The 16,106-nt window shown below is 37.4% G+C and overlaps 1 protein-coding gene across 4 annotated transcripts in view; it reads right to left on the bottom strand.

The window, feature by feature from the left end:
* The window catches only part of APC (APC regulator of WNT signaling pathway), a 95,861-nt gene that overhangs the window by 46,175 nt on the left and 33,580 nt on the right, over positions 1–16,106 (bottom strand). For 3 of the 4 annotated variants that reach the window (XM_082301903.1, XM_082301905.1, XM_082301904.1), the window contains exon 3: positions 236–320. In XM_082301903.1, the coding sequence (XP_082158029.1) occupies positions 236–320 (85 nt within the window). Of the gene's footprint in view, positions 1–235; positions 321–16,106 lie in introns of those variants that run through there. The other variant, XM_082301906.1, reaches the window with a different exon arrangement.

Genomic DNA, 16,106 nt, shown 5'->3' with positions numbered 1-16,106 from the left:
ATAAAAGGAGCAGTGGGGTTTGTTCGTATGTTTTTGTTGTTTTGTTGTTGTTTTTTGGGGGTTTTTTTTGAGAATGTGTCTTTAAATGTTTAGCAAAAATGCTTTGGCACTGAGACTACACCTCATCATCATGGTCCACACTGGAAAGAAGATGCAAATGACTTCAAAGATTTTATCCAAATTAAAAACAATGGAGAAAAAAATGAACCTACTTAAAACATAATTCTATATTTACCTTTAAGTCGTTCCAGTAAGTCAATTTGTCCAGAAGATGCCATTCCCTCATCTTCAATACTTCCTTGTAGCTGTTTCAGTACCTCCTATAAGAAATTAAGCTTGATTAAGAAATCCTTACAATAATAACCCACAGGGTAAATACATCCTGTCTTACCCTAAAGCGCACACTCATGTAACAGCTGCTGAGACACTGATGTAAATTATATTTCATGTGAGCAGTGATCAAGTGTCATAATTTTAATTCCCATCAGATATATTCTACAGTGTTTCCCCCAGCACTGTCTTGATGTAAAGTATGTGCTACATAGCTCAACCTATCTGGCAGTTCAATCTATTGGAATTCACTCTATTTGGAAGTTCTCCTCAAAGTGAATACCAGGTATTTTGAATTAAGAGATGGATAAATCAGTCAGTCTCGTAAAAATAAATTTTTTAATGAACTAACAGAAAAGTATCTTGAATAGAAGCAATTCCCAGGACTTGTTTTCTTTGAGGCCTTAGCACCACTGTAAACCAGCAAGAAGAATCATGTTATTCTTACTAGAAATGCTACCATTACCATGCCTGGGAGCAAAAGATTAAGGTTTCCTTCATGGCATCTATTATTTGTATTATTACTACCTCTATTACGATCACCACCAGGCCTACAAGAAAGAGATTGAGACTCCATGCAGCTGAAGCTTCAAACCCAAGAATACTGCCCTGTCCTATTGAAACTATCTACGATAAAATTACACAGCTGAAGGAACACAGTTCTAATGCACAAAAAAAATTATAGTAAACAATGGCTGTTACACTAAAGGGTCCTGTAAGCCCCCACGACCCAAATGCTCAGTGGCTTAAATTCAGGTATAAAATTAAATGCAAGTTAGTGAAAGTCTTTTCAATATCCTCATGACAGATTTGTCTATAGCAAGAACAAATAAAAAAGACTGGCTACAACGCAAAAAGCCCTTACTGGAATTTGAAGTATCATTTTTCATACTGTGGCACAGAAAATATTTTTAGAAGCAACCATAGTCAGGAGATGAAAGCAATTCTGAATAATGGAAGGTACTCCATAATTTTCATACATAGACTCTGCACACAGGATTGTATTTTTGTTCAGACATGAAAACCAATGAATTTTAGACAATTTAAAAAGATGTCCATACCAATGTTTTCAATCTTTTAAGAGTCTAGCATACCTTACAGTCAGTATTGATGGGTTTTGCAACTTACACGGAAGGTACAGAAAAAAGCATTTTTCTCTTTTCAAGAGAAAAAACATGGCATCTACAAAAAGTCAAGATATTCTTTAAGCAGCAGGGCGATGAGCTTTTCTGTATTCAAAGTGTTCCTCCTTGTAATAAAAAAAAAAAAGTAGTGTAAAAGAATTTTGAGTACAGAACTGTGCAGAGTTCTGAGGAAATAATCTCAAGCCCTAGACTCAGACCAAATGTTAGCAGCCCAGTTGCTGCAGCCTCTGCCATGCTGCTCTGGGAAGAATAATTCCGGAGTACAGCCAGCCAAATTTCCAGTTTACTGATGGAGTCAAGGTGTTTGCCCACATTCACGTCTTAGCTTGGACCAGTTTGATGCCAGACTTCCATCTGCCCACACCAGGTGTACCTGGATTCCCACCACAAGTATCTTGGAGCATGAATCAAATTCCTTTTGGATCAAGCCAAGCCAGCAGTTACACACAGGTCTGCTGATGGGCATTCACTCCATGGGATCAGGCTGAAGCTAGTCCAAAGACAAAATACCCTGAAATACACATTGTGTGTGTGCTGGGTCCTCAACACAACTCACCTACAGATCTGCTCCTACTGCACTGCCTGTAAATATCAGCTTTGCCTTTAGGATCAAGTCTGGGGTGATAAAATCTGTACTCTTGAAGAGATATCTTCCCTGTGCTTGTGCTTTTAAGTATGTTCAAGGACACCCTCATCAGCCATATGGCCCAGCCATCTCTATATATAACATCTGCCTTGTCAGCAAAGGCAGAAAAAAAACTGATGTGGTGTTTTTCGAAGAAGGGCTCCTGCATTGTCTGATGCAAGCGCAGATCTGCAGACAGCAGCTTAAAGTCTAAAAAGGCAGTGTGGATACATGGAATGGTCCTGAGAGAGTTTTGCAGGCTTATTGGAAACCTGTAAACTCAGATAAATTTAGAAGTAACTACTGAATCATTTTTCTCCAAAAACAGCACTGTTTTACAAGGTAAGAACCCCAAATCCCACCTCTCCTTCCATTCCCTTTTTAGAAGGCACTCTGTCACACGTGTGGCACATCTGCTGTTTCAGCATGTTCAGGATACTTCTCTATGTAATGAATCTTCCTGCTCCAAGAGCCAATATGAAAAGCTAAGTGGACCTACCATCAACTTTCCCTGCCCTACCAAATTACATGACTGGGGTGTCCAGACAGCAAGGGACTGCTCTTTCTAAATACTGGCAACAGTTAAACATTAGCCTACTGGATCACCTTGCTCAAATTTTCTATTTCAATTCATTAAGTTTTAACTTTTAGTTTTTGTATGATCCCATTTTCCCCCCAACAGCATATGCATTTTTTTCAAGTTACCTTTTCTGTATTTTTTGTATGTTTATTTTCTATAGTGTCATTGCTACGGCAACAGTGCCATTACGAGGCTATGACATCAACTTCAAACTCCACCACAGCACACTTCAAAATCTAAACTGACAATTCAACAGGCAGTAAAATAAAGGAGACAAAGGTTAGAGAAGGAGATGCAGCCCCTGGGCCAGGTAGTGGTGGAAAATGAGGCTGAACTACAGTGACAGCTTAGGGAATTTGCAATTTTACTTGAATAAGGAACAGAGAACTTTTCTGCAATAATCCTGGGATTATTAACATGGCAAGTTATCTGCTACTGTGCTAATGAAAATTTTTGTTTATTCACTACTTATAATCCAGGATTCAACACTAATGCTGTTTACATGCATACAGTTCTTTGAAAAAGTACTTTTCTGTGTTAAGTTTCTACTAAATTTGATATTATGTCCACTAAAGCACAAAATAGGCTCCAAGGTTCAATTGGTATTTTTAGTTATGCAAATTTAAGTAAGTATACTAGTAGTGGTTTACAGCATTATTCTAAGCAAATTCTTTACTGACTTAGCAGTGACTTACTGAAAAAAACCACAAATGGAAGTCTATAAGAAAAGGGTTTTTTCTGTTCTTTGAAAGAATGCAAGTCAAATTATTTTAATGGTCACTTAAGTATAACCTAATTTATTTTGTCCTGTGCAGAAGTACAAAAGAATGTTTTTGGAAATGGAGCGGGCCCTATGACTCATCATCATTTAAAAGGGTTTCTGTCTTCACAGTCTCTGGCCTGTGAAGCACTGAAACATTGTCAATTTTTTGTTTGGTTGGTTGCGGTTTTTTTGTTTGGACTCTGTGAATATAATCCTGACATAAAACCTACTTTATGAATAATTAAATAAAAGAAATCAGATCCGTCAGTATGTAACTGCACAACTATTGTAAATAAAAGCACTTTAACTAGCAGTACATGCACCCAGCTAAGATGAGCTATTTATCTTGTAAACAAAATGGTTTAAAGGCTGTGAATTTACTCAAGCTGCTAATACAGAAAGGAACCACAGAGGAATAATGCTTACAATGGCAGATTCAATATCCCACGGAGTTAAGACTTAAAGTGTATTCAGTTTTTGAGAACCCTATGTATAAATATTAATATTTAGGAACATTTCAAAATATGGTATATGTAAAAAGACATTTTGATGACAATTCAAGTATGTTTGGTCTTCTGTAAATACTATTCTCCCCTTCCTCCCCCCGCCCCCCTTTAAACATTAAGCTTTATTACTTGTATTCACTTTTGTCATAGTTACGTGTATTCAGTGAAGGCCAAAATATAAGAAAATCATAATGAAAATTAAATGTACGTAATTCCTGGATGCAGCACACCAGATATACTTACAGGCCAGTTATGTTGGTTACCACTCTATTTACAACATGTGAGTATAAAACCACGTTTAATCACACAAATACAGAAAGCGTTCACAATTTCAGAGAGCAATCCAACATCTATTAGCACCACACAGAATGGGAATGTGCAGATTGTACTAAGAAATCATGGTTAACCAAGTCAGCATTATTTTAAAATTACAGTATTTCTGACAGCATTTATATTCGTGCTTTTAACCTGGTATGCTGAAAATATAATACAAAATTTCTAAATTAAAAATAATTTTTGACCTCCAGTGGAGCTGAATGTTGTTTCAACTATTATTTAGAAGGGCAGAAAAAAGGTAACATATACTAAAAGAATATCACTCAAATTCCACAAAATCATTAAATGTCAGAACCATGGAGGGGACAGACACCAGAATACTATTTTTCTATGTTTTTAGAGATAGTAGAAACTTAAGTTCAAAGTCTTAAATTACCTGATCATAACTATATGAACTTGACCGTGATTTAATTCTGTCATACATGGCACAACATTCACAGGGGCTGAGGGAGTGCTTGGAAGGAGGTCTTTGCTCCTACACATTTTGGTGAATTATGCTACTGCTTAACCAGGCTTGATGGGAGCCCTTCTAATTGCCCCAAGTGTCAAGTACTGCTCTGGCTGCTCAACCCTGTAACCAGGTCCAAATGATAACAGCAACAATGACAGCACTGCTGACTGAGGTGGAACACTGGCGCAACTAAACTTTCAACCTTGAAGAAACAGGAAAGCATTTCTTATGTGAAATGATGGTCACTTTAATTTCCAACAATGTCATTTTCTAAAAGAAAAATATTCACCTGGTGCCACCATGCTCAGGAGCTGTCACTTGCTGTAACCACTTACAGAAGACAGCACCAAATTTTCAGTGCAAGCACACTGTTAGGTCAACTAAAGTTATCTGATTTTATGCTCAGAAATAGGGTTGCCTAAAGTAATGGCATTAACTACATATATCACCAGCTCAATTTCCCCTAAATTCTAAAAAAAAAAGTTAGCAAATATTTTCTGCAATTTTCCAGCCAATTTGGATCCTGGTAGAAATTTTAAAATTGCAAAGATCTAAAAACATTACTTACTGCAAAATCATAAAAAGACACAAAACGCCAACAATATAATGCCACAGCTGCTTCTTTGCATATTAAATAAATTCACTGATATTTTAAATATCTGCGTTTTGTAGGATGCTAATGACTTTATATACACACTTTTAGTTCAGGTGAAGTTAAAAAGATGACTGCTGCATTAGTTGTGCATCACTGAATTATTTCCTAGATTCCCAGAACTTCACAGAATTCATCACGTGATACAGTTTGTAAGAATCAGTTCAGCTTATGACAATTTCCTCCACTTACACATTAAAATTTATCAAATTATCAATACACATAATTTTCAAAATTACTTCTATTTTTGGAGGATCTAACCATTGTGCTATCCCCTGCACTATCTACCATGCTACCAGTGTTTCAATTCCCTGCGTCACTATCTTGATGTGACAGTCTCCTTTGTGTACCTTAGAAACAACATCAGCTCTTCCCTCCTGAAAGGCTGTAGTGCATGGGGCACCACACAAAACATTCTGCAGATCCAAAATCCAACTAAAAGCAAGCAAATTAATTCAAGAATGAAGATGCTGGCTCACATTAGAGGGGGAAAAAAAAAAACCAACCACATAATGTTTCCTGTGATTACTGTTCTCCCTTGCAAGACTTCAAAAGTTCAAGTGCTTACGTGCTGGGAAACGATGTGCTGAAAGTAAATGGAAACCAGGCAGATATTAAAAGGAAAACACTGGATGAATGCACATAGCATGAGTTATAGAAGCTGAGAATTTAGCACCTATTTCACAAATATTAACACAGGCAAGGAATGCTACTGCTGAATCAATGTCTTTCCTCCCTACTTGTTCACCAAACAATGCATTTACTAAAAAAAAAAAAAGAAAAATCATTTCACTCTCAGACAAGACCAGCCATTATGTACAGTAAGGCTGTTCATACAGGCAGTTAAATACAGCAAATGTGAAAAAATCAGAAAGCTAGAATGGCTACTCAAAGAACAAAACTAGTAACACCATATTCTGTCCATTTTTATGACACTTGTGCTGAACGGGATGAATTCAAAGGTAGAAGAGGCTCCCACTGAGAGCAGGGTATATGTGCAAGTGCCTGTATGGCCAACACATTGGAAGAGGACCTGGCTTTTAAAGCGCCAGATAGCTGGCTACTCCTATGTTTTCAACATTCTCCCTTAATAAGCAGATAAAATGTTAAACTTCTACAGCTAGCCAATTCACAGCTAATGTACTAATCTTTTAAAATCTGTATTATTTCAGGATATAAAACACAATTCGGTTACACTGAAAGCAAAATATTTTGGCACCTTGTACTGAAGTGTCTTGGGGTGACTATGATGTGTATCCCCTGTTGCTGCCCCATGCCCAGGAATTAATTTTGTGCTTTTCTATGCCTTTAAACTGAGCCTGAGAGGGGGGAGGAAAAAACTGAGCAAAACTTTTTCAAAGCAGTTTGCAGCTTGCTCAAAGTCACACAGAGATAGCGAGGTTTTTTTTTTTCTAACTGTGGCAGGAGAGCGAGAGAGAAGGGAAGCACCCAGCTTGCTTTTCTTTCCAGCCAGCTTTCGGCAGGTTTTTTTTTCCCTCAGCTCCTTTTCCTTCGGAGATATAAACTTTTGTTTTCCTAGGACTTGGTCTTTTTCCCTTTTTCCCTGCTGGACTGTTTCAACATCAGAATACATTGGGAGGACTTTCCACCAAGGCCTTGGCCCTGGAGGTGGGCCCACCACCCCGTCCCAGCTCCAAGGAGGGACAGAGAGAGATCTAAGGAAGGACTCTGAAATTTCCCAGGTTTCTCTCAGCAGAGCGAGAGATTTTATTATTTAGCATCATTATCCCTTTTCCTGTGTGTTTGTTAAATAAATAGTTTTTATCTCTTTCACTTTCCTTTGAGGAAAATTCATGTTTTCCTGAACCTGGTGGGGGAGGGGTGGTTGTAGGCTGCCTTCTCCCAGGGGATGTATTTCCAAATTTGCCCAAACCGGAACATGAATGTAACTGGATTTTGAGCACTGTCTTTTCAGTGCTGTCTGAGGTGTGTATCTCACAATTCTCACTTAATTGTCCCATACTAGCTTGGCTGTCCAAAGACAGTGTTTCTGATGGGGATCACAGCTGTGCAATTTCCAGGAGGTATGTGACCCACTCATAATGAGACCACAGTCATTCAAAGAGACAGTTATCCAGCTGACAGAAGAAGATGGAGTTTTAGTTTACTTTCAATACTGTGAAAAAAAAAAGTATTTTTCAGTAAAAAAAGTTCCATTCCTCCTGCAGAAACAATTTCTATTAAGGAATAACTTTCAAGAGAAGTACTTCACTCGTTACACAACACTAACTGCCTGAAAATATGGATTTAAAAACTTCCTTTGTAGAAGTAAATTAGAAAACAACACTATGTTATACAGGTATATATTTTCATCCATACTGGGAGCATTGAGCCTGCTGACTTCGGAAGATTTTTTTGTAGAATAGGTAAAATTGTATTACAGGATGTACAGACCAACTGGCAAAATCAGGATGGCATCATCTGCCTGAAGCCTGTCATTTCCTTAATGTTTTAATCTGCAAACCCAAATAAAATGCATTTTTAGTCTTCATTTGTTGCATGGGGTTGGTTTGTTTGTTTTCTTATTATGTGTGGGTTTTTTGTTGTTGTTCTTGTTTTTTGTTTTGTTTTGGAGGTTGCTTGTTTTGTTTTTTGTTGTTGTTGTTGTTTTTGGGTATTTTGTTTGGTTTGGGTTTTCTTAAGTCTAAAAATGAGAAAGAGTAAAAATAAACTCAGTTGCGCAAATTACTAAGGGTTTCTTTTGTAGTTCATCTCAAACAAAAAGTTTGTTCTTGATAAAAGCAAAGAACAGATCTGGTGGTCAAATTCACTGCAGCTGATACAAACACAAATTGCAAATAAATTGTATTAATTTATGCTTTTGATTCATTGATTCCCTCATATAGCTTCCTTCTCCAAAGCACTGAACTTGTTACTGCATCTTTAGCTGCTCTTCAGAGCACTTCCAAATCCTTCTACCTTTCCCTTTAATGATGGCTGGAATTTATGTTCCTGCTTCATGCTCTTCAGAAGGGAACAACAAAATTCAGTGAAGTATCAGAGAAATCAAGACAAAGCACCTCCTGTGTACCAGACAGTGTATGGACCAAAACATGTTTTTAAAAAGCTGTAAGTTTAGAGAAGAAAAACAAGCTCCATTAAGACAGCAGAGCCTGCAATACCATATAAACAACTCCTAAGAGCCAGGAGTACGAAAGTGTTAAAAAAACTCCAAACCCCCAACTTTGGCCACATCAGCCAGAATGCTGAAAAATCAGTCAGACAAAATGAAGTTGACTCATTAGAGTTGGCTGGAAGCTGCATGGAAACAATGCCAGGACAAGGACAGATTCAACAACAGGCACCACTTTCTGAGGTACACTCCTTGCATAGCAATGAGCAAATGAAGAGCGTGCTAGAAGGTTCTCATCACTTGGTGACAAAAAGGCTAATTAAGGAGGGAAAATTTATGTTCAACTGCTTCAAGTAGGAAGTGAAAAAAAGAAGTTTATTTCACTACAGCCTGTATCCAGGTAAACAGGATTCGTCTCTGTAAAGCTGTAAGCCAGGCATGCACAGACAGAACTAGGATGATAGGAAACAAATAAATGGCAGAACTGAAGGAGGCAGTAGAAGTGGTAATGTGTCTGCAATCTCAGAGCAGCATAGTACTGACATCACAGGATGATCACAGAATCATTGAATCACTTAGGCTGGGAAAAATCTTAAATGCACCATTGGGTTAGTCCTACACTAAACCATGTCCCTCAGTGCCATATCTACACGTCCTTTAAATACCTCCAGGGACGGTGACTACACCACTGCCCTTGGCAGCCTGTTCCTGGGCTTGACAACTCCTCCAGTGAAGAGATTTTCCATAATGTCCAATCTAAACCTCCCCAGTACTTGAGGCCATTTCCTCTTAGCCTGTTGCTTGTTATTTGGGAGAAGGGACCCACCCCCATCTTGCTGCAACCTCCTGTCAGGAAATTGTAGAGAGTGAGAAGGTCCCACATTGAGCCTCGTTTTTTCCAGGCTGAGATCCCCCAGCTTCCTCAGCTGCTCCTCATATGACTTGTGCTCTAGGCAAGAACCAAGAACAGAATCAAGAGCAAACACCATCCTTAACACTGAGACAGACCAAACATCTTGCCAAACCAACCTCCTTCCTCTCCAACAGCAGGAACCTAGTGAGGATACATGAACTGAACCTACTGTTCATTTCTCTTGCATGTCCTCTCCCCAGCTTCCCTCTGGCCTTGACTTGCAGACTTCCTGAAACCGTATCTCCAGTGGTCCTACCTCCCATGGCAAACATGATACGAAACAAGCTTTGTTTTGTTTGTTTTCCACTAGCTATCTCACAATGTTATTTGATGTCCTTAGATCTGGTATTCAGGAAAACGATTAATTCTCTAATAACTCTCCTCATGACACTTACAATCTTTTATTAGAGCTCAATAATCTTCTTCCCATCCTGTCCCTCTCTTTTTCCAGTCTATTCACCTGAAAAGTTACATTTTATTAAATCACAGCACTTAAGGAAGATTTTCAGATCACTTACATCTTTTTGGCACCTAATGTGAATTCTACTAGGTCCTTCCTGAGGAAGTTCATCAGAACAGAACACAATACACGTTTTCTGGATCAGCATGTGTCCATGCTGACATAATTATAACTGTTTTGTTTCCCTCTTTATGCCCAGTAATTCCCAATATCAGACTAACTTTGAGGAACCAAACTAAGCACTAATCTGACACTACACGGAATTTTATTTTTCAGGTATTTAGAGTATCTCTAATACCTCTTTCTACGCTGTTGCCATATTATGGTGTACATAAAGTTAAGGCTATATTTTCTAGAAGTCATGCTTCTTCTGCTCTTTGGAACATGGAATTTTATTTGCCATGTATTCAATTCACTCACTCAATACCACAAGATTCTTCTGCAACTATTCACACTCCTCTGTTCATTTTTACCACCATGAAAAGCATCAGTCAAACTCTTGTACCTCCCTCTTTTTTTCCAAATGACTTAAGAATACGTTGAAAAGCAATACAGGTAATGGCAGAAATCTCACTAGGATACTATGGGTTTACTAAAGAAAAAGAAAGACTATTTATTTTGCCCTTCATTTTCTACCTTTAAGTTGAATAATCATTAAAGAACCAAGAACCCTCTTAAATCAACTTGGGCTCTTCAAGAGGCTTTATTGAGGGACATTATTGAACTCATTTTAGGAAAACAAGCAGACTCCCCAGTGCCAAAACTGCTTACTTCGTACTCAGAGATTCCCCCAGAGAATTCTTATTTGTGACCTACATTTCTCCCTAAAAAAGAAAGGTTAACTCTTTACCCACAAGTAAGTCCATTCTTTACTGTGGTTTCTGGTATGTCCATTACAAATTCAAATTTGCAGGTCAGTAGATCAGCAGCTTTTCCTGAATTTTTTTTTTTCTTAAAAAGTAACACAGTCTCACACCTGCCATCTTGTGCAATTTGCATGATGAGATGCTGAGGCCATTTCAAAATGAATCTTGATCACAAAATCTTTATCTTTTTCTGACAATCACAACTGGTTGTTTATAACCAGCAGGCCTTAAACATGTGAAGAATCCTAAAGAGAATTTACATACATACACACAGAGGGTAAGCAATACAGGTGTCTGTCTCGTGGAAGAGCAAAAAAAGTATGTCACTGGACTTTCTTCAGTTTGAATTCTGTAATTTGACAGCGTATCATTACATCCAGCAGACACCAAATAAAGGACAACGTCTAAGGAAGCAAGTGGAGGAGTGCTGGTGAAGAATCTGAGAGTCCAGGGGGAATCTAACAGACCTCTAACTAAGAGATCTCTCTCCAGCAGAAACGCTGACACAGTGTGGAATATACAGAAGAGAAACTTTGACTATGAAGCAAAATTTGCAGAATTGCGGCAAGTAGAGAACTTCCCACTGAGGAACCACGATTCCAGAAAAGACAAGATATTACTGGCTGACAAACTAACAAAGACTTTTGTCAGAAGGGAAATAATTTGCATGACCACTATTTAAAGTATAGTGGTCTAAAGATCACTCAAGCAAATGACTTCTCTTTCTTCGGCTGTAGTTTGCTTTCTTTAAAGCCAGATGGGTCACACCTCAACTTTCCCAACTGCTTAAGAGAAGGTGAAAAAGGTCATAACTTACAACCAACAGTTCAGCAATTTCATAATCAGGTTGCTTTCGAACACTTGGGTAAATATAATTTGTTTCTGATATTTCACTGTATGCGTTTTACCCCTTTGTTCACTAAGTTTTATTGTTGATACTTAAAATTCAGAGACAGGGCCACTGAGATGTTCTCAGTATAGTAGGGAAATATCTTCAAGTTCTGTATGACCAGTTGCTGTGGAGATATCACAACACTCGTTTTAGTCCATGAAGGAACTATAATCCACTATGTTATATCTGACTTGACCTCTCAGCAGCAATAACAACATACCAGATAACTCAGATCACTCAGAAATCAGATTCTGGAATCTAGTTCTGGAAATAACGCTAATACTCTAATGTGCAACAGGATACACCAAGAAATGTGTACTGCACTACATTCAAGATTCAAATGAAACATCAAGTTATCCTGTAGTTTAGTTACTATGTGTAGCCTACTCACTAATAGCAATTCCAGATCAAGTATATCTATTTTAGCATACTTTAACATTCTCTTCTGACTGGTTTGCTTTCATAGTTAACTTAATTTTTCAGCTGTGTTTTTCTATATATGCCTTGGTGAAACATTTCACTGTATGTGATGTGAACCAAAAATCTTTTCTCTGAAGATAAAACAAAAAAAGGAAAAGGCAGGATGCAGCTAGAAACACTCTCCTTTTACACAGAGATGGAAAAGTGACATTATCTGACACAGTAAGTATCCCCAGCAAAATGCATAATTGCTGGTACCTTAGAAGAAAAACTGTTGTTAGATTTCAGAAGATGCTATTGCAAACCTGGGTATCTCTCAGATGTATTCATCTACCACCTGCTTGAGGAAGCGCACACACAGACAGATGCACACTGCATGTGTATATAGCACATGACAATATGTTAACCTGTGTGTATCAGAGGTCTCTGTGAATATGTGGGCTTCAAATTCTAATTTGCAAGCACGTGGCTTACCACAATACATTGAGCCAAAAATTGCTGTGCCAATTAGAGTATCTCCAACACCTTTTATGGGTTACCACAAAGATCAATAAACACTGATGATCAAAGACAACTCATCAGAACAAAGCAGGTTTTCAAGGTTAAATACCAAGAAGTGGTGGCTAAGCAGACTGTAAGGCCATAAAGTGTGGTTTGTCAATTTAAAAGAAAATGGGATCACCTGCTTACCTGATCAGGGAGACATCTGATAAGAGCAGTTACTCATTCCTAAAGAGAGAATTGCCCAGGAGACATTTAAAAGGAAATATTGAAATTTAGTCAAGGGGGATAATGGGTACAAATGGTACCTGAAATCTTACTCCTAAAAAGGCTGTGATTAAGCCATGAGTATACCTGATGTAAAGAATCAGCACTTTAAAAAAAAATTTTCTTTAACTCTTATGACTTATAGATCACAAAGTGCAACTTCCCTGTCAAAACACTGCAAGACAGTTACGTTAGTTTCTGGAACATTCTGAACATCAATCTTCTGTTTATACAGACAAACATAGGCTAACAAGCTCCAATCTGCAAACAGCACGTTTTTCAGAGTCCCTTCCTCATTTTAAAATGAGACAAACAAGCTACTGTAGCTGATAAGTTGCTAACTTGCCGGTCAATCTGCTATTCCTGATAAGGATTTGTATATTCATCCTTTCCAGTAGTCAAAAAAAGATATAATGGGAAGTTGAATTTGCAGATAAAATAAAACGCAATTTAATCATATTTAGTTATAAAAGTACACTTTAGTTCTAATATGATGTAAACTTTCTCACAATTTTTACAAAGCCATCATGACAGAAACGAGATGAAAACTGGGCACCATGGCATCTTCTTTAGCATAGTTTTTACCTTTAATTCTGGTAATTTGAGTATGAATTCATCATCACAAAGTATGTACAGCACTGCAATAAATCTGGGATATTATATGCTAGAGACTTAATATTCCTTTTGCTACCACATTAAATTACCATAGCTTGGTATTTTAGAAACGCATTCAAAATAAAAATCCTCAAAATAAAATATCTTCATTCTTGCTTTTTTATTTAGTGAAAATATTTTTCAATCCAACATAATAGCATAACAAGTTTTATTGCCCTGCTATCTAATTAGCAGAAGAAACTCACAAACACCATCAATGTCAAAAATAAATCACTCTCTGGATCTGCAATGGATGTGATAGTAATGAGCTCTCTAGGACTTTGTCTTTTAAACATTAATTCCTTCAAACACACAAACCAAATAAAAACAAAAAAAACCTGCAGAAAATTATTAAAACTAAAACATTTATATGAAGAAAATGATCTGCCAAAATACCACCCTCCACAACACATGAATGAACAGCTCATGATTTTCTGGTAAGAATTTAACCGTTACTGTGTTTCTTTAGTGTATATTTATCTGGTTAGAACACATCTCAAAAAAATCAAGAAATCTGAATCACTTCTAGTGACAGTCTTCCTATTTTATTTTTGAAACATGTGGACACAGTACAGAAGACATTGAATAAACTGAAAAGTCATATGTAGAATAAAATTTTAAGTGCACTTTATAAAAAAAGAAGAGACAATGTTTTGCTCACAGCGCATCACATATACTAAAAATGGCTTTCTTACACAAGATATCATGAATTACTGATTTACTATAAAATCAAAGCACTCAAACAGTGGGTGCGGAAATGAAGCATGATGTCACTCTTATGCTACTTTTAGAGTTCTTGAGTTTAAGTTAAGCATACCTGTTTCCCCCATATTTTATATGGGGAAAAATGCTGATATTAATTAGCTATGACATTAAAAAAAAAAATTTTATATATATATATATATATATGCCATCCTTAAAGAGAAAAATACTTGTCTTTTACAAGAACCAGGCAGGAAAGTCTCACAAAGTCTTCCACAAATGCGGGAGACATGTAAGTATATGCACAAAGTAGTATGGCTGACATCGGATTACTTTTTGTCTCTTCATGAAGTTTACAGGTTTTGAATTCTGATAAAACTGTTCATAGTTTTCTAAATTTGTCCATAGTCTGTGGTTTATGCAATTACTCTTACATCTAGACACTGACACCATTTTTTTTAATTTATGAGCCAACATTGTTATTTCATTGATCATCAAACAGCATATTTGTTGACTTAAAGAGAACATTTTATCATACCAAACTGCTGCATTTCATCTGACAGCAAGCCAATAAAAACAAATGAATTTCCCAAGTTAGTCATAGTACTCTGAGGGATTTCTTTTGTTTGAACAGTTAATCCCTAGGACAACACAAATTAAAAAACAAAGTGGAGATTGTTTTACTAATCATTTTGGCACCCCCCCATCATCACATTTCTCTTTGTTTATCCATCGTGTTGTTTTCTGGTCAGTAAATGGAGTCTTCACTTTTAAGTAAGAGATGTAGCTTTAAACAGGAAGCAGTCAGACCTTGTTCTTATATAGGTCAGTAGTAGTTTATAATAAATACATGTGCAAGATGAGCTCATGTCAAGCTTTTAATTCCTTTATGATTACCTTACAATTCTGAAATGAAGGGATTATAAAGATGGGGCATACTTACACAACATTTTAACACTACTGCTTCCAAAATCAAGTCCTCAAAATATTGTCTTTAAAATGCCCTTCCTAACTACTCCCCTCTACAGCTGATTACAGAATATAAGGAAATGAGGAGACAGGCAGAGCAGCAGTCCAAAGAATCACTGTGAGATGTCCCTGCACTGGACCACAGACCAAAATTCACATTGCAAGAGCAGTGATGTTTGCCATGGAACCCACAGCTTGTTTTCCCCACTGCTTCTCCCCTTCTTCCGCTAATATTTAGGATTTTACTTGGCAGGACGGGTTACAACGGCTCTGTGACACTTCTGTGCTCCCAAAGGATCATTTTTTCCAAGACATTCAGGAAATCTTTGACTGCATATAAATGGTAGCCAAAGGGCTTTTGAACTTGACTGCTCTGGCTCTGCTAATGACTTTGCTTGTAATTATCCCTAACTATGGCACTGGGACCATACAAACCATGCAGTTTCTTTTAGTGCAACAAAGCCAACACACACTTTCTCCAAAAGCCTGTGAAACTAAAATTATCTCCCAATTTAAGAGACTCCTGCAACGATCCCCATCAAACTTCACCCACAGACTCCAATCTGACCCCAGGATCATTCCCATACCATCCTTCAGGTTAGACTCAAATTAAAACTATGTTGTGATACTTTCCAAAGAAAAGGGTCTGAAACAAACAAGGGAATGACATGACTTTGTGGTTCAGGTGCAGGTGCAAATACACTGAGGAATCAATGATTTTCCGATAGAACATGAATTAAACAACAAAAAACATCAAATTAATCTGAACAATCTCTTCTTCATCCATCCCCCAAAGTGAAACATACTGAGTTTGATATTTGAGGTGGAGGTTTTTCTGGGTTACATTCCTTAAATCTAGAAGGGAACTTTGGGACAGAAAAAAAATGAGACCTCTACTCTGGGCATGTTCATAATCACGGAGGAGTGCAATGGAGCCACTTTCTGTTCGGTAGTCTGCCAGATTTAAAGTAAGAACACAA

Source organism: Coloeus monedula (genome assembly GCF_965178545.1).
Source record: "Coloeus monedula genome assembly, chromosome: Z".
Lineage (NCBI taxonomy): Eukaryota > Metazoa > Chordata > Aves > Passeriformes > Corvidae > Coloeus > Coloeus monedula.
This window is presented reverse-complemented; position numbering and strand designations above follow the sequence as displayed.